Source organism: Brachyhypopomus gauderio, chromosome 1, assembly GCF_052324685.1.
Source record: "Brachyhypopomus gauderio isolate BG-103 chromosome 1, BGAUD_0.2, whole genome shotgun sequence".
Taxonomy (NCBI): Eukaryota; Metazoa; Chordata; class Actinopteri; order Gymnotiformes; family Hypopomidae; genus Brachyhypopomus; species Brachyhypopomus gauderio.
Window position 1 is genome coordinate 51,840,533 of NC_135211.1, and position 18,649 is coordinate 51,859,181.

The 18,649-nt window shown below is 43.9% G+C and overlaps 2 protein-coding genes and 1 long non-coding RNA gene across 6 annotated transcripts in view; 1 reads left to right on the forward strand and 2 right to left on the reverse strand.

Moving 5' to 3' along the window:
* Nucleotides 1–129: 129 nt before the first annotated feature.
* Nucleotides 130–9,611, reverse strand: LOC143525111 (uncharacterized). 3 transcript variants are annotated; one of them, XR_013133567.1, is made up of 7 exons: nucleotides 9,160–9,611; nucleotides 8,945–9,034; nucleotides 8,629–8,772; nucleotides 7,901–8,510; nucleotides 7,666–7,824; nucleotides 7,508–7,556; nucleotides 130–1,110 (listed from the first exon to the last, which is right to left on the reverse strand). It is a non-coding gene; the product is annotated as an uncharacterized LOC143525111 (long non-coding RNA). The 3 variants fall into 3 exon arrangements; XR_013133568.1 differs by lacking the exon at nucleotides 130–1,110 and having other exon boundaries at nucleotides 4,574–7,556; nucleotides 9,167–9,611; XR_013133566.1 differs by lacking the exon at nucleotides 130–1,110 and having other exon boundaries at nucleotides 4,574–7,556.
* A 342-nt stretch (nucleotides 9,612–9,953) lies between these two features.
* tmem192 (transmembrane protein 192) lies at nucleotides 9,954–16,460 on the forward strand. Of its 2 annotated transcripts, none has more exons than XM_077018624.1 (6): nucleotides 9,954–10,090; nucleotides 10,732–10,887; nucleotides 11,228–11,489; nucleotides 11,623–11,760; nucleotides 14,775–14,886; nucleotides 15,846–16,460. In XM_077018624.1, the coding sequence occupies exons 1-6, from the start codon at nucleotides 10,061–10,063 to the stop codon at nucleotides 15,967–15,969; spliced, it is 822 nt and encodes a 273-aa protein (XP_076874739.1). In that variant the 5' UTR covers nucleotides 9,954–10,060; the 3' UTR covers nucleotides 15,970–16,460. The 2 variants fall into 2 exon arrangements, with proteins under 2 accessions (XP_076874739.1, XP_076874747.1); XM_077018632.1 differs by having other exon boundaries at nucleotides 10,735–10,887.
* A 165-nt stretch (nucleotides 16,461–16,625) lies between these two features.
* apela (apelin receptor early endogenous ligand) overlaps nucleotides 16,626–18,649 on the reverse strand; it is a 4,129-nt gene continuing 2,105 nt past the window's right edge. The window contains exon 3 of the mRNA XM_077018647.1: nucleotides 16,626–17,228. The gene's annotated coding sequence lies outside the window, so the exon portion shown is untranslated. The remainder of the gene's footprint in view (nucleotides 17,229–18,649) is intronic.

Here is an 18,649-nt window from a genome sequence, read left to right on the forward strand (position 1 = left end):
TGTTTTAGTATGCAAGTGTGAATTTACATTATGGAATATTGCAAATTTGCAATATTTTTTCTTAAAGTTCAGAAATTGACACCACACAAAATAAAGCATAAACACAATATGATGTTGTATACACTGGTGTTTTATATATCAAAATTTTCAGTAGATACTGTGTAATCAGAGACAGCAAAAAAAGTACAGACATTGGTCCAAGGTGGCTGAAATAAATCAAAACGTTACTGCACCCCCTTTTGTTTTAAATAATGAATAAAATAATAAACACTACAATAAATGCAATATACAGCTACAAATATGTTTATACACAGTACAGAATGGTCTCTTATTCATTGAATACATTACTGTCCCTCAATCCCAAATCCAACACTTTATCCACCCCAAAAAATGTCCAAAGTTCTTTTCTTACTCATTACTATTCATCCATTTCACTGTCATCATCAGAGTCATCATCCCATGGAGCAATGTGCTCTGTTTCTTTTAAAGTATTTCCACAATTTTGGCATCTACATAAATCTGTACAACACAGGCTGGGAGACATACAGGAACATCTCCCTGTCTCATATTTGCCCTGCTTACAACTGCAGTGAACTACCTGCAACACACTTTCAGGGGCGGAGTTTAGTCATCCAGGTCAACGTTAACTCTCCATCCTCAAGGTGCCATCCATTGCCAATGGGTGAAGGGGCACACATATTACTTTTCAGAGAGTGTCTCGTTATTGCTGCTTGGTAGTTTGTCCTTTTGCAGTGCTGATACAGGGCATCACTTGTTGGTGGCATGGATAGTTCTGGCAAAGCTGAGGTTGACATGCAGAATGTTTTGTATCTGGCATCGTTCACATCTGCCAAGAATGTCTGACCATACAGTTGGCACACATATTTGCAAAGTAGTTCAAAGGTCGACTGATCCAGGTTAAAACTACTGTCCAAATCTGTAAATGCAGTCAGGTATTCCTTTTTCTCTGAGGCAAGAGAAAATGTCTTTCTTTTGCCCTGAAAGGCACTTGTAGAGTCACATCCTGAGAATGTATGGATCCCAATAAGTGCTGAACACACACGGGTGCCAAGAGCTGATGACACCTTGGCTATGTCAATGATTCTTGTTCTGTTGGTAAATCCAGTGAAAAATCCAGTGAAAATATACAACCTACAAGGTAAAGCTCTCTGCAAACAGCAATTACTGCCACATCAGTATCAGGGCTCTTGATGACTACAGTCTTATATTCCTGTGCATCATGTTGTGCATGTAAAAACAACCTGGTGTCACACTCCTCATGATCACGTCAGATCCTCAACAGCATTAAACGTTTGCATACCGTTTGTTACAGTCACGCAGTGACACAGTTCTCCATGAGCTATGTACAAGGCACCTTGGTGAGATCTGCATCGTGCCATACGACACAGAGAAATTCTGCCAGTGGCTCTTTGTTTGTTCCATCAGACAGACATTTCACAATGTCCTAGTCTATTAAGAAGGGATACAATATGTGACGAACCTGTTAAACTGTTAAAACAGTTAGACCAAGACACAATGATTTTGTCACGTTGTGGGGGGGCCCCCTGCCGGTCGCCCCCGGTTACAGCGGCAGCGGTCCTGTTTTTGGTCATGTGATGTTCGTCCCTCAGGTGGGCGGGACCCGTGATCCGTCTCACCTGAGGGTCGTTTGTTCGTCTATATATGTCTTGTCTTCGTACCAGTTGACTGCTGGTTATTATTTCCTTCATTCGGAACAATGCACAGGTTTTTGGTTTGCACACTTTCTATTAAACCATCCTATTTCCCTGAGACTTGGCGTGATCGCTTCCTTTTTAAGTTGCTCACCCTGCCCGTCACAGATTTAGGTGTTTGCATCTGGCCCTTAGACGCAAGGTACATAATGTCTTGACAAATGGATATCACTTTTAGGTTCAAATCATCTGGAATATCAACATAGCCAGCGTTGGTTCCTCAGTTGCACCCACAATCCAGGAAATCAGATTATACAATTTGAGAGGGACAACAGATTTAGCTTCAGTTACATGTAAGCAGAGGTGGGTAGGAACGCGTTACATTTTCTCCGTTACATTTACTCAAGTAGATTTTTGGACAAAAATGTACTTGTAGGAGTAGTTTTAATATGAAAGACTTCTACTTTTACTTGAGTAAATATGTGGTGAGAAAAACGCGACAATCGGATTTGCGCTGCGCGCTACCGTTACTTTCGTTTTGTAAATAATTCGTCTTTTCAGTGAGAAGACTGACCAACGTCTCATCACCCGAGTATGAGTGACCAATCAAATGAAGCCGGTCAATCACGTGATCACATACGCAAACTTTCTCCACCATAGCAAGAAAGTGACAGAAAAACCTACCGAGCATCCGTGACCTCATACAGCCAATGTTCACATTACAAACGTGTAAAAGGACAGCTGTATAATGCGCTGCAGGGTTGCCAAGTTTTCAAGATCACTTTTAGTGAGATTTAAACCGGGGTGGGGGTGGGGGTTTGGGTGGTGAACGTAAATTGTTGCCGGGGGGGGGGGGGGGGGGGGGGGGGGTGTAAAATGGACACAAATTAAGTATTAAATCGCGATCGATCGAATGCCGGTGGTTGGCGCCAGAGCGAACTAGTAACTCATTGAATCATAGATGTGGATCAGATGTAAATAAACTAGATTTTTTTCGGTGTGAGAAATCTGATGTGTGGCGTGTAAGCGTGTGAAGACAGTCAAATGCATGTGTTTTACGCTCAATGCGTGAGAGTTTGCAACCTTGGCGCTGCCAATTGTGTCTGCAAACGTGTGGACATTTCAGCCTACAAGAACTCAACATCAAATATGAGGAAACAATGCGATAATTTTGCTGTATGTATAATTTTGTGTAATGCTATATCTCTGAGGCATAACGTTTGTATGATGTAATTATTAAATGTAACGCAGTGCAATACTAAAAACCAGTTCTCACACTGATTGTACACACTAGCAATATAGGATGATTAGGTCTGCTACAAATTGATTCAGTTGGCGTCAAGTTGTAGCTACACGTATTGACCGACAGTCTCATCAGTTAGTGTCTTTGTGGAACACATTAAAGTTACACAGGCCTAATAATTAGGAACAAACAAAAATACATATTATTTATAATAAATAATTTATATATATAATATTTATTTATAATAAATTATTTTTATCATTAAAAGTCATTGTTTCCTGTAATTCAATTTCCCATGATGTCATTTACTGACACGAGACAGTACTCATGCATTTACTCACTACTTGAGTAGCTTTTAATCAAAGTACTTTTTTACTTTTACTCAAGTAAATTTTTGGGATGCATACTTTTACTTTTACTTGAGTAACATTTGGTTCAAGTAACTGTACTTTTACTTGAGTAAAATTGTTGAACACTCTACCCACCTTTGCATGCAAGTCATCTGATGTGGGTGGCCGTGGGCATGTCATCCCAGAAGTGTCACGCAAAAGCTTTTGTAAAATCAGTGCTGCACTATAAAGTGTGCTTGTGTTCTCTGTAGTGTCACTGGGGCACCTAAACTTGACTTTTCCTGACCAGCTGTTGTATTTGGGTTTTTTTTCACAGTCACGTTCAGTTTGTCTTACCTCAGTTGACTCAGTTGTTGTTGCTGTGTGTAATGGGTGAGGTAGCCTGTCTAGCAAAGTATCTGCAGATAACGTCTCAACAAAAACCATCTGACACATGAAGCGATTGCTGGGAGAGTAAAACACCAGCTGGGGGAAGTCACGGCCAGGGGCATCGCCTGGGGTGGGCTTCCGGGGCTTCAGCCCCGAATGATTATCCAGTAGCTCTGAACCTTTTCGCTCAGCTGTACTATTAATGAGGAGGCCAATGCTGCTGTGAGAATAGGAAATCTCTTAACGCCAATCATAGTGCCGCTTCAAGGATAAAGTTCCGCCTTTCAGGAGAAACAGCCAATCAGCTTGCTGGTTTTGCGGGCGCGGAGGAGAGCCCACCCTCACCCCCGCGAGGGAGCGCACATGCGCTCTAGCCATTTTTGGCAGCAGGTTGCAGGTAGCTGACGGTGAAAGAAAATGGATATACGGCGTTTTTTCAAGGAGAAAGGTAACGGTAGTTAACTATGTAAACTGTGATGACATTGTTTGTGGAGCTATCTGATAGCTGGTTAAAAACACACAGATCAAACCCACTGTGTGCTTAATAAAATGCAGCTTGTCACTAGTCAGCTTCGGAATTAGTTAGCTAACCTAGTTAGTTAACCTATCTAGCTAGTTAACCTAGATAGCTTAGGTAGTGAAGGTTTGAGGAAAAAAAACTTATATAGTTATAGTTAGTATGTTCAACATGCCCTGATGTACCTGATAAGCTAATAACTATTTCATTTTCAAATTGTGTTTAATAATTTAGGATTGTAGGACTGTAAGCTATAATGAATGAAAATCCATTTAGTTAACTAGCAGTTAACTAGTTAGCTAGAAGGTGGACGTTGTGGATAATCAAAATTTAGTACAATACTTTATGATGGTAGTTTAAAGCAGTTTCTTAACCCTGGTCACTGCCCTAAAATTGTGTGTTTTCCACTGGAGCCAACTGATCAGCTAATAAACAATCCTTTATTGAGTTTACACAGCACAGCATATCACCACTTACTTTATCAAGTGCTTTTAAAAGAAAACTTTAGAATATGCATAAATGAATGAATGTTGCAAAAAATAATTTACTTTTAATAGTTGAGGGTTAGGGTTTGTTAGAGTTTGTTCAAATCTCAAGTATTGTGGTGTAATTTATTTCCTAATACAAACAAAGAGAACTTGAGAGGAGAGAACTGGAGAGGAGAACAGACAACAGGAGAGGAGAGCAGAGGAGAGGAGAACAGAGACCAGGAGAGGAGAACAGACAACAGGAGAGGAGAACAGACAACAGGAGAGGAGAACAGAGGACTAGAGAGGAGAACAGACAACAGGAGAGGAGAACAGACAACAGGAGAGGAGAACAGAGGACTAGAGAGGAGAACAGACAACAGGAGAGGAGAACAGAGGACTAGAGAGGAGAACAGACAACAGGAGAGGAGAGCAGAGCAGAGCAGAGGAGAGGAGAACAAAGACCTGGAGAGGAGAGAACAGGAGAGGAGATGAGAACAACACAGACAACAGGAGAGGAGATGAGAACAACACAGATAACAGGAGAGGAGAACAGAGAACTAGAGAGAACAGACAACAGGAGAGGAGAGCAGAGAACAGGAGAGGAAAGAGGAGAGAACAGGAGAGGAGAACAGAGTAGAACTGGAGAGGAGAGGAGATGGGAGAAGACAATACAAGTGGTATGGAAAACAATGCCTAATAAACACATTATTAATAAAATACACGTTTTTAGTACGAAATCTAGCAAAATAATGACAGATGTAGTTTGTTTTAGCACAGTCTTTTGTATTTAAAATATTGTTTCCAGCTTTATTTTAAGCATGCTTTCCTGAATTACTATTTAACAGGGTAGAAGAGAGGGTGGAGAGCGAGGAAATATGAAATGTGGAGAGACCTGAAATGAACTGAACAGGACTGGACTGATCTAAAGAAAGAACAGGTAAGTAATTCTTAAAGAGTAATAATAATAATAATAATAATAATAATAAGTTAAACTTATATAGCGCCTTTACAAGTCCCAAGGTCGCTTTACAAATATAAGCAAAATTAAACAGCAAAAATTACGCAGAGCCCGAAGAAGGTGCAGGGGAAAAATGAAGGGAAAAGAGATGAGTTTTCAATAAGGTTTTAAACTGAGAGAGAGAAGAAGTAGAACGAAGAGAGGGGGGAGAGAGTTCCAGAGCAATGGGGCTGCGACACTGAAGGACCGACCACCCATAGAGCTGAGCCTGAACCTGGGAACCACCAAAAGACCTGCTTCCGAAGACCTAAGGTTACGAGAAGGCTTATAGGGTTTTAGGAGGTCGAGTAGATATTTAGGAGCCAGGCCATGAAGTGCTTTGAATGTAAGGAGTAAAACTTTATAGTGTATGCATGAGGTAATGGGCAGCCAATGAAGTCTCTCAAGAACAGGAGTAATGTGCTCAGATTTTCTAGTGTAGGTGAGAGTCCGAGCTGCAGAATTCTGCACTATTTGTAGAATAAGTGACTTAGCAGGGAGTCCATATAGCAGTGAATTACAGTAGTCTAGGCGGGAGGTGACAAAAGCATGTATCAGCGATTCGGCTGCATTGGTGGGTAACAGAGGGCGAATACGAGAAATATTACGAAGGTGGAAGAATGCCGACCTAGACAGGGACTTGATGTGTGGTTCTAATGACAAATAAGAGTCAAAGAGAACACCTAGGTTTCGGACAGTGACTGATGGAGAAATTGGAATGTCATTTACCGTGAGAGCAGGAGTTTTGAACGAGTTAACCATGGACTTGGATCCAATGATTATAAACTCAGTTTTGTGTGCATTTAATGAAAGAAAATTTGCCCTAAGCCAGGAGTTCAGGTCAATAAGACAACTATTTAACTGAGGTGGAGGAAAAGGTGCAGTAGGTTTGAGACTGAGGTAGACCTGTGTGTCATCAGCGTAGCAGTGAAAATGTAACTTATGGCTACGAAAAATATAACCAAGGGGGAGAATATAAATTATAAAAAGGAGGGGACCAAGGACGGAACCCTGAGGGACACCATGCTTAATAGGTACTGTGTCAGACGTGTGGTTCCCCATTGAAATAAACTGAAGCCTGCCAGTCAGATATGAGTGAAACCAAGATAGCACGGTTCCAGATAGACCAATCTCAGAGAGCCTAATCAGGAAAACATCATGATTCACTGTGTCAAAAGCAGCAGTAAAGTCAAGAAGCAGCAGAACAGAGACACAGCCTATATCAGCGGAGAGGAGGAGGTCATTTAAGACACAGAGAAGAGCAGTCTCAGTGCTGTGGTGCTTACGAAACCCAGATTGAAATTTTTCAAATAATTCATTACAGTTCAAGAGCTCAAGCAGCTGGGAAGCAACAACCTTTTCTAGAACTTTAGTAATGAATGGGAGATTTGAAATCGGCCTGTAATTGCTCAGGATAGTTGTGTCTAAGTCAGGCTTCTTGATAATAGGTGTAACAGCTGCTGTTTTCAAAGACACAGGAACATAGCCAGAAGTGAGAGACAGATTAACCAAGTGGCATATTGGTTCAGAAAGGATAGAAGCACAACGTTGAAGGAGATGAGTAGGAATAGGGTCTAGCCGAGAGGATGAAGTCTTAGAATTAATTGTGTAGACCCCTTAGCACTAATAATTATTAATATGTCTTTCAATAAATTGGTTTCTGTTTGTCATAAAAGGTAAAAGAACAATTTAGAAACAAGTGAATTGTTTACATTATTACACAGTTGCATGAAATCCATTGTTGACATACTGTTTTGCATACTTTATTGAGGAATGGATTTACTGATGAAATATACCTGGTCCATGTCCATGACATTCTGCAGAATTTGTGCACCCTTTGTTAAATATATATATAAAAAATTGGGCTGAGCCCCGGATCTTTACATACCCAGGCAACGCCCCTGGTCATGGCTAACCTCTTCTTCAATTTATCCTGCCTGCAACAAAAAAGTAAAAGAAGTGTATATAAATATAGTAACAAAAAATGTTTTCATGCACAACATTTTTTAAGTAGTAAAGATGGTATAATTATGAAATTTAAAATACCTGTAGTTTGACGCATCAAGTGTTTCATGGTCCTTCACCAGATTAATGAAGATCCTTTTTAGCTGGGTCATTGTAAGTATCTCTTGGTTTACAATTATTCTATGGCGGATGACTTTTTCACAGAAGATCTTGTAGCTGGCATCATAGGTTGACTCATTTCTGCAAAAAATAAATAAACAGTGTTATTAAGGGCAGATAATTATTAGTTGATGCAATATGAAATATAGCAACTTACTGTTCTTCTTCTGGGGTCCCAGTCACTGCAGTGTACTTTGACAAGAATCTGGTGTACTGTCTGTAACAGGATTTGTGGGATCGCACCTCCAGGGACACACAGTCTTTGTCCTGAATATGAACAAGTATGCTAGTGTCCATGTCCCAACAGCTAGCTGCCCTGTCCAAGGATCAGGCCGCCGAGGTCCCTGCCTTTGGCTGCCACCTAATCCACACTGCACCGGTCCCCTACGATAGCCTCTGTGGGTGGTGAACCCACAGGAGGTTGAGCCAGGACACGTTGGCGAGATTATGGGCGTACTCACACTAGGCACGGTTTGCTGGTTCCGTGCAGGCCAGAGGGGGAGTGGGGAGGGGGGATAACCGGGCCCCAGCACGGAACGATCAAACCGTGCCTAGTGTGAGTACGCCCTAAGTCTCTCGACTGGCCTGGAAACGTCTCGGTGTTCCACCCGAGGAGCTGGCTGAGGTGTCTGGGGAGAGGGAGGTTTGGGTTTCCCTGCTTAGACTGCTACCTCTGCGACCCGGCTCCGGATAAGCGGTAGATAATGAATGGATGGATGGATGGATGCTAGTGTCTTCCTTCATCATGGCAGCTTTCAGCAATTGGCCTTTAAAAAATAAAAGCAATATATAGCTTAATTTGTATAAATTATTTTACTTCTTAGCCTTCCACATGTTATTAATGCAATTAATACATTTTTATAACTTTGTATTGTTTTTACTTACCTGCTGAAAACGTTTCTGCCTGTGACAGATGGTCTTTCTGGCGTTTGTCTCCAACAGTTAGATACTTGTCCTTTTTCTTGCATATTATGCATAATATACTGAGCTTCAGAAGAATGGGTGACTCGTATGGCGTCAAAATAGGACCTAATGTTTTGAGAATCAAAAAACAGAATCCATAACCAAGAAATTACGTTTTGTAATTGAGAAAACTGTCGTTAATATTGAGAGTTAAAAAGCTGGTTTGTAAACACAATAATTATGTTTTCAATAGTCTATTTTGAGTTTAATATTCTTGAAGAATCCGTTTTCGTTGCACCTTTTCTCGTTCGCGCTTCTCTCGGTCTCGCTCTGGCCTCCAGAAGTTTCTCGCTTTTGACTTTTGGACCTGTTTTTACCCCATGCCATTCTACACACACACGATTACAATATACAACAGGGTAGTCATAACTCCACAACAATCTACTTCAGTCTATCTACTGTGGGTTAATAAATAATCGTTAAAAAATAGCTGACATGAGAAAACAAACACACATCTTGCCTGTGTTTGCCGGTGTTGTGCCGAATTCCGACTCCCCTCGCGTGCACGCGCATATAGACGCCATAGACTCGATTCTCTGTCGCATCCAAGCGCTTTTTGTGTATAAAACGGCGGTAGCTAGTGGGGTGATACCAGCATCTTCGGGAATATTCTCAAACTCCATTTCTATACAATGTTTATATGTTTCTGCTGTCATCTGGCTCTCACCCTTTAAACCAAGCCACCGTTTGACGCTATTCCTGAATGTGTCCCACCGCGTTCATGAAAATGCAATTGCCTCTTCTTTCTTTAAAGATGTAAGATGCATATAACATTGTTTTGCACCCTTTTTAAGCACATTTGAAGACTTTGTTGTCGTAAATTCTTCATCTCCACTACTCTGTGTTGACAAAACAGGCGCAGACATGTTGGATTTCAGCTCCAAAATGCAGCCACCTGATTGGTCTAGAGGGAAGTAAGTCCGCGAATCCGTATCACTCATGAAGAAAAGACTACTACGCGAGGAAGGAACTATAGCCGATTTAAAACACGAATAAAAAAACTGCAGGATTATACATGGAGAACGTTTATTTTTGCGCTCTGCACCAATAGATCATTTTATTAAAGAAAGAATTATTTAGTGCCCCATATATGGGAACGAGATTAAACGAAAAACGTCTTCACCTTATCGCGTCAAAACTTGAAGCTGGACAAACAGCGCCGCCATGTGACGTCTGGCAAAACTGTCAAAATGTGTACGTGGACTTTTATTTTGACAAGCTGAACAATAACCCACCCGGAAGTAAGATTTGAAATGTTTTCGAGGTTCATAAGTGCCCATGTAATATACGTTTTTTTCGTATTTGGCCATGCTGAGCATTTCACTTCACTTAATGAGTGAAGCAGAACAGTGCAATGGACCCTAAACGCCTCTCAGCAAATGTGGTACGTAGCTATTAAGGTTTGAATAACTAGTTTGTAGTATAAGGGTGTTCGTCTAAGGCTACGTGTGTGGTTATTAGAGGTAACTATATAACTCCACATACACATGTTACGATGTCAGGTGATGTGTTCATGTGACAGCAGCTCGTTGTGCTTTTGTTTGATCGCTATCTGAGTATAAAGCGTTTAACTTTCGTCGTTTTTGTAGGTCATTACAAAAAAAACTTACCGCACTATTGCCGGTGGTCATCTTTAGAATTTGGAGGAGGCAAACGGGCACTTAACTAGTTTACCAGCCCCCATGGCTTAGAAAGTTATTTTAAAAGGTTATTAAAATTTATTACATTTATAGAAATACACTCTTCTTAGCTGTCTCTAGCTATTTAAGCTTAGCTAGCTAGTTAAGTACGTGGTTTTCCGCAAATAGCGCCAAATTCAATGTTGTTTCGCTGCATAAATACTTAACAAAGAACACAATCTGTTAGTATAGAGTACCCTGTCGTTGTCATTGCACACTAACATTTATAATTTGCGTTTTTCACCTAGACTTCAAAAGACGTTTGCATTGCACGTTCTGTTCCATAATCTTGGATCTGGTCCATACGTGTGTGTGTGTGTGTGTGTGTGTGTGTGTGTGTGTGTAGCAGAGTAACAGGAACACAGATTTCACCCAGAGTATCGAGGACGACCCTTTGATTGATGGGCCGCTCATATCCAAGGATGCATTAGAGTCATCCATCAAAAGAGAGTTCCAGAAACTACCCACTGCCTGGACAGCAGGATTACTTATCGCAGTACATGTGAGTTTGAAGATCTCGTACCTGGAGGGTGTGCTACTGAACTACTCAGGGCCTGACCCGAAAGGTTCAGTTCCCATAGGCTTGATGATTAGCTGATCATCCAGGTGTGAATATCACCCAAAGTTTCCTATGTGTGCCTGCAGACTAGGGCCTGTATGTGTGATGACAAACCAATTTCAACACAATGAAGGTTTTGGTAATTACAAAAAGATGTTTGGGAGAGGGAAAAAACACTGTGTGAGTCCTCCAGGAGTGCCAATGGGGAATTGCTACGGCGCCCCCTGTCTTGCAGTTCCCTCCCCATCACCCAGAGCGTGCCCTCTGTGCTCGCACCCCGTAGGTGGTGCTGGCGAGCCTGAGCGTGGCGGCTGTGGTGGCGTGCGTGCTGGTGGGCGGCCACGGGGCGGAGTGCGCGGCCGCTCTCTCCGGGCTGGACCCGGTGAGCCCGGTGCTGCTGGCCAAGGCGGCACTGTGGCTGCTGGTCTTCCTGTTTGAGAGGTGCGTGCTGCACCACCACAGCGCGGCGCGGAGGAGAGGATACCTGCGCTTCTATAGGCTCACCAGGGAGATCCAGCACATGCCCCTCCTCATACACTCTGCAGGTAAAACCAGTGGACACACACACACACACATATATATGCACCAAAATTAAACCACAGCTAGGTGGCAGCACATGTCTCTCTCTCTCTCTCTCTCTCTCTCTCTCTCTCTCTCTCTCTCTCTCTCTCTCTGCAGGTAACGCAGCAGTACTGCTAGTAGTGGCACCCTCCTCCTTTCTGGACAGAAGGGTCAAAAACCTCTCTGTGTACTTCCTGGTCGTCATCATGTGTGCGGAGCTTTTCGCGTGCGTCGCGTGCCTGATCAAATACACAGGTACGCCCGCCTGCTCCGGAGAGCCCAGCCTCTCCGCATCGCCACGGCAGCTTCTAAAGGTCTTCTCTTCATAGCCATTATAAAACGCCTGTGTCATACACGCGTGCATCACAATGGCCCAGCTACTGTCTTTATCCCCTTCAGGATCACACACACCAGGCAGCACTAGGACAATCGGCCAGACGTCGCCCTCTCCCCGCCCTTCCTCCTCCCCCCCGCCCCGCCCCCCTCCTCCCCCCCGCCCCGCCCCCCTCCTCCCCTCTCCCCGCCCCTCTCCTCCTCCCCCCCGCCCCGCCCTTCCTCCTCCCCCCGCCCCGCCCCTCTCCTCCTCACCCCCCCCTCTCCCCACCCCCCTCCTCCCCCTCTCCCCGCCCCCCCCTCCTCCCCCTCTCCCCGCCCTTCCTCCTCCCCCCGCCCCGCCCTCCTCCTCCCCCCGCCCCGCCCCTCTCCCCCTCACCCCGCCCCGCCCCCTCCTCCCCTCTCCCCGCCCCTCTCCTCCTCCCCCCGCCATGGGTCATGATGGGCTCAGGGCTGGTGTTTTTGCCAGAGGCAACCTGAAGCAGCTCCACCCAAAAAACCATGGCATTGTCTTACTATTGACACTCTCTCCCTCTATCCTACACACACACACACACACACACACACACACACACACACACTCCTATCAGTACCTGGATTCCTTGGATGATTAGTGAACTGAAGCATGACCGTGTTTGTGACACACCCTCTTACGTTTAGCGCAGTTTGACTCCACTCTGTCCAGCTCCATCTACAGTGGCCATATTTGTGTGGTCTACATTTCAATCCACAGCGATGCACATTTGAAGTCCATGTTTATTGTGCTAATGAGCGCTCCCTATCCACCGGTGCATCTCTCCTTCCATCCGTTTATCTCCCCCTCTCCATCTCTCTCTCTCTCCCTCTTCCTAAAGGAAGGTGCAGTTAGGCCCGTGTCGCCCTCCCCAACCTTTGATGTTGCATCTCTCTCTCTCTCTCTCCCTCTGCCTCTTCATTTGAACATGAATACAGAGTTCTGCATGGGCCGTATGCTGCTTCTGCACTTCAAAGCCAGTTTAGGGCCCTTCAAAGGGAGCGAGGGGACGAGGGAGGGTGGCAGCGAGGGGACAGTGACCCGCATTGTCTGATCCTAACGCACACGGGGTGATGTTCGGAGAACGTGGTGGAAGAAGACGCAGGCGTGCGATTTGGTGTCGGAAATGTTGAACGCAGCCTCGCTGTTGTTTAGGTTGGTTCGGAGGACGGAACGTGCTCTGGTTGAGAGAGGAGGCGTGTTGGAGAGGGAGAGAGGAGAGTGGCGGGTAGGGACACCTGACCCCCTGACGAGGTAGTGAGCATGGACCTCAAACAGCAGCCAGAAGGAGGATGAATGCAGGTTTATTCCATGCGGTGTTGTGGTCTGGGCACGAGCACGTGTCTTAATACGGCATGAAGGTGCAGAGTGTAGATAGATGGCCCCAGGTATATGAACGTGTGTGTGTGTGTGTGTGTGTGTGTGTGCGGGCGGGCGGGCTGACAGGCTTGAGTGCGTAAGATTAGGGTTATTATGAAAGTGTTTATTTTTATGGTGTCCCTGACGGAGGGAAGTGCTACTGTTTAACATTGATATGAGGAATGTCGCACACCTACCGAGTTTTCTCTTTCTCTCCCTCTCTCTCTCTCTATCTCTCCCTCTCTCTCTCTATCTCTCCCTCTCTCTCTCTCTCTCTCTCTCTTTCTCGCTCTCTCTCTCAACATTCCACAGCTCCTTTTGATGTGTGGTGACGGATCTGTCTAATTACCCTTAATTAGCTCTCCACATTAAACCCTCATAGTCATCAGAATTCATTGCTGAAGCAGTATGATAATGCTGTTAGCTATATATGTGAAAGTATTTTGGCAAACGCAGGTGTGTGTGTGTGTGTGTGTGTGTGTGTGTGTGTGTGTGTGTGTGTGTGTGTGTGTGTGTGTGTCAGAACTTCTCTGATGAGGGAAGTGAATTGCCCATTGGACCCCATTTTAATCTAGGTGAGAAATACAGTTTTGTGTGGGTGTGTTTCTGATGATTAATTATTAATCATTAAGAATAAATCAGCTCCTGAGTATCAGTGTATATATAAAGTCTTAGGACTGTATAGATTATACACCAGTTTGAAATCTTTTTGTTAGCATGTAGCTGTTATCCAAAACCTGGTTCCATTGTGTTAAGTGTGCCATTATGCACACCCTTGCAGTATGATCTCAGGTCAAATGTCTTTTTAGATGTCCGTTATTTTCATATGCATTTGATCTTTACAGCATGCTGGTATTTAGCTTTGAAATGACGGCGTAACTCTCTCGGAGAAAGAGCAACAGACAGGTTCCCTTGTGCTCAGTGATGTGCATTTGAAGTTTTGTCCTTGGATGTGTTTCTACTTCTGTTCCTATTTTGTCTGTTCAGACCTGTAATTTGAATTCTGATTGGTGAATGGAATGAGAACAAGCTCAATTGCTGTTGCCATGGTGAGCTCCTAGCAGAAATGTGTGTGTGTATGAGAGAGACACTAGAGGTGTGTGACTGAGACATCGCACGGGTGAACAGCACAGCTAACCCGTCCCCTACTCATGCCATGAATGTCCTTGTGCCCGATGCCAAAACATGGCAGAGGATGCTGTCTCTCTCTCTCACACACACACACACACACACACACACACACACGATGGACTTGGATAGGGTTCTCACACACCTACCAGTGGAGGGGTTACTCTCTCACTCCTGAGATAATCAGGACAACCAAAGGAACTTGCAGAGCCAGATAAAGGGGTGTCCTCCTTACATATTATTAGAACCAGAATTACATTTCTCACGTTTCTCTTAAATATTATTAGAACCAGAACTACATTTCCCATGGTTCTCGGTGTCTGAGAAAGCACAGGCTTGTCTCGAGACCACACACGGGCCGACAGCGAATGGATAGAGAATGGATAATGCATCTTCACTTCAGTGATGCCTCTGTGTGTGTGTGTGTGTGTTGCAGTGTGTGTGGTGCAGTTTAACAAGCAGAGTCTGAGCCCAGACGTCAGTGAGGAAGAACGCTCCCGCAGCTTCTCCCCAGGCGCCAGCATCACACGCACGGAGACGGGCTTCAGGTAACGCGTGCACACGTGAGACTGGCCGCCAGGTAATGAGCGTGCACGTGAGACCAGGGTCAGGTAATGAGCGCTCACGTGAGCGTGCCCAGATGGGTTGCCTCCTGGCCAGGTGCACACCCGCCCTTCTTCAGGCCCCTGTGAGACATTAACTCACTTCACTGAAACGCCAAAATCCAAAACGTAAAACGGAAGCAACGATAAAATGACAAAAGCGACGCATCTCAAGTAGAGGTGTGAACGAACTAAAAAAAGACACGCAATACTGTGGTTAAAAATAACAAGAACACACAACTTAAGGCTCAAATTCTTCTCAAACTGGCTAAACTAAACTTTAGGACTGAAGACCCTCCAAATGGTACTGTAGGATTGTGTATCTGCATATGTCCCTTTCAGAGCTTAGGAGCAAATGGAGTCCTTAAATTGTTGTAGATGGAGCTCAGAATTGCTCTAGAATTACTGGGAAGAGCTTCTCTCCCCTCCCAAATCTCTCATTAGCATCTCCATAGGTGGAGACACACACACACACACACACACACACACACACACGCACGCACACTCACACACCCCAACGAACACACACCCAAACCCACCCTCTGGTCATGCCAAAGGGTCAGTAAACGGATCATATAAACTCTGTTTCCTTACAGAAACACTGCGTTTCCATCACCCACACACAACCTCATTAACACACACACACACACATACATACACAGAGTGTTGGAGGTAGAGCCTCTGGGAAGATCCATACTCTTTGTAAATTAAGTTCCTTGTATCTAGACTTGAAGAACCTCTACTGTAGAAACTACATTTCAGAGAAAACGGTACAAAATGTAGCAGTTGAATATTCATTAAACACACAGAAGCCATGTGCAAATGCACCATGTGATTGTGTGTGTGTGTGTGTGTGTGTGTGTGTGTGTGTGTGTGTGTGTGTGTGTGTGTGTGATGTGAAACAGGGATGGCTCTAGCCTCGAGGAGGTTGTGGAGAAACAAGCTGACCTGATTGAGTATCTGAAGCAGCATAACACACAGCTGAGTAAGAGACTCCTCATCCTGTCCGCTCAGCAGACCCAGACCTGAGACCCGGGACTCTAGACCCAAACCCTGACACCAGCGCTGGGAGGAGGTTATTAGGGAGTCCTGCTCAACTCCGTGCGCATGTCCGTGTTGACTGACAGCTTTGCTCATGGATGACTGATCACAGAGCTTCTAAAAAAGGGGGGGAGGGGGTGAGAGCCTTGGTAACCTCTCCCTAACAACGCTTCTTTCGTGTTCCCATGGTGACAAATGCTTTAAGGTGATTGCTCTAATATGTAATACGGGAACCCCTGTCTTGTAGATATTTTCATCCTTTATCTCCTCCTAGGAGTTTGATTATGATCTCTGGGCAAATGTGTTCAATACTCTTTTTGTTACTTTATATGGATCTGAATTGCACTGATGAGAATTTTATTAACTCTTGTGTTTGTACCAGATACTGTGTTTGTCATATTTAATTCACTGTTTTTTGTATTAGCTTGTTTTTTGATGGAAAATGTATTTCCCATAATAAACTTTAATTTGTTGCAGCAGTGAAACTCTTAAGTCACTTCTTCAAGACCTGCTGTTTGGTATGTAAGGTGTCCGTACATTTTTAGACTGGGAAATGGTCGACTACAATGCAATGCTGTTACCTCGTGTCTGTGTTGGGGTCATAGAGCGGGTTAATAGAGCATGGAGCTAGTAAAGTATTCAGCCCATGTGAACATTAATGTCTGCAATAATTAATTTACCCACAGTCGAGTTTATTCTTCATTTGTACACTTCCCTATTAATAGAAAAAGTCTCTGCAAAGACTGTTTTTTTTTAAAGCAAATACTTTTTATTTAATAACAATAAAAACTTTGAAGTGCATAACTTACAAATAAACGCATTTCTCTTTGTTCATTTTATTTACAGTGATTGAATTCTCATTGGTTAGATGTTTCCTGTTACTTGTGTTGATCTCTTGTACTCTGCCCTTTGATTCAGTCAGTGACTGAAGGTTTAATGTTCTTGATTAGGTTCAATCCCTTCTCTCTTGCTGCTAAACGCACACAGAGCGTCAGGCCTGCAAGCCTCTTGCATCTACAGCAGGGAGCCTCACATGGTCGCTCTTGCGTGGCATCGGGTAACATTGGATCAAGAGTCTTGCATCGTGGGAGTTTGAGGTTGTAAAGTTCTTTGGTTCACGGCCATGCGTGTTGCTTCCTGGTTCCACGCTCTCTCGTTTTGCGGGTGTCGAGGTCTGTCTTGTCTGGCCCTTATGCATCACTGGACCTGATCTCCATCTTGGTTTTATTGCCAGTGACGGAGGTGACCTGCACAAAGAAGGAAGTAGACTTGGTCAGATTTGGACTGTCATTCTGCATCGGGCACATCTCTGTTGTTATCCATGTGGTGTTTCTGTGTGTGTGTGCACGTGCGCGTGTGTGCATGTTGACTGCAAGCTGACTCCGGCTCATTGTGTGGGGGTCAGAGTGCGTAGGGGAAAGGTGACGACCCTTCCAGAGTGTCTGAAAACAGTAGGCGGCTCCGGGAGGGTGTCGCGGAGAGTGTGTCTTCTCACAGATACAGTGTCACTTCTCACACACGCACACTTCTACATTCACACCCGACACACACTTCTTTTAACCTAAGCAGCATTAATGTAGGTTTAAGTTGCATGTTACTGGCTCGTGGTTGGTGAAGCTAAATGTGTTTGGGCAGGAAGTAACACCCTCAACCCGAAATCTTTAAAACAAAGACATTTCTTCTCACACAAGACTTATGGTCTCTCACATCTAGTTATCACTTAATATTCCATAGCCTCTGCCTACTTTAAATATACATTAGTCCTAGTCTGTATTTACTAATCTTAATTGTACAAGATTCAATGCAGAATGTCACATTTCACCCATTAATTTACACTTACTACATAGCCTAATGGGTTATTTGCTGACTTATTTTCACTGAGGTGGTCTATTATTTTGTCAATCCCTTCAGTTTAATCTCTGTACATTTGACTACCCTTACACTATAGTCTAGAATCTGAGATTTCCTCTGTACCTCTAATTTCACATCCTCATCACACCCATGTTTTGTAATGACAGTTTCTAGAGTTACTAAATAAATAGAAACCCTTCATACTATTGGATGTAGCATTGCAGTATGTGACCAGTTATAGTGTTGAGGGTGGCGTGTTGGGTAGATTTGGTGCTAGAGAGGATGACTCTTGGGCTTTAGGGGGCGAGTAACATTGGACACGGATGTGGGGGGTAGTGCTTTTCCCAGCCGTGATGGTGCCTGTCCGTTAGTGTTGTATGTGAGATAACCACTCTTTTGTGGTCTTTGAGTGTGTCTGTCTGTTTTGTTTACTTCTCACAATCCAAGAGAAAGTTGGAAACTTTAAAAGACGCATCAATTACCCTGTCAGTACCAAACTGTTTACCCACTTTGTGTGTGTGTGTGTTGAGGGTGGTGGTACTAAAGCCTGACACTATTGCTGGCCTAATTAAAGTTTGTTTGTTAATTAATCTGGTTTCCCTCCCGTGACACACACATACAGGTCACAGCTGAGTGATAAACTATTACATTCTTAAATTAAACAGTTAACACAGGACTTTGTGTGTCATGAACTCTCGAGGAATTTAAATTATTTGGCAAATGTTTGTTGGCAGCTGTTTTAAAAAAGGAATGAAGATAATTCATACCTATGGACTCACTGCAGTATACAGCCTTTGTGAAGCCTCTAATTAATTCC

What these genes read in the sequence shown, in the direction of transcription:
- tmem192 (XM_077018624.1), top strand. Translation starts at nt 10,061, where the DNA reads ATGGACCCTAAACGCCTCTCAGCAAATGTG. An exon ending in AACGCCTCTCAGCAAATGTG is followed by an intron (nt 10,091 to 10,731) that starts GTACGTAGCTAT and finishes GTGTGTGTGTAG; the next exon opens with CAGAGTAACAGGAACACAGA. An exon ending in CCTCCTCATACACTCTGCAG is followed by an intron (nt 11,490 to 11,622) that starts GTAAAACCAGTG and finishes CTCTCTCTGCAG; the next exon opens with GTAACGCAGCAGTACTGCTA.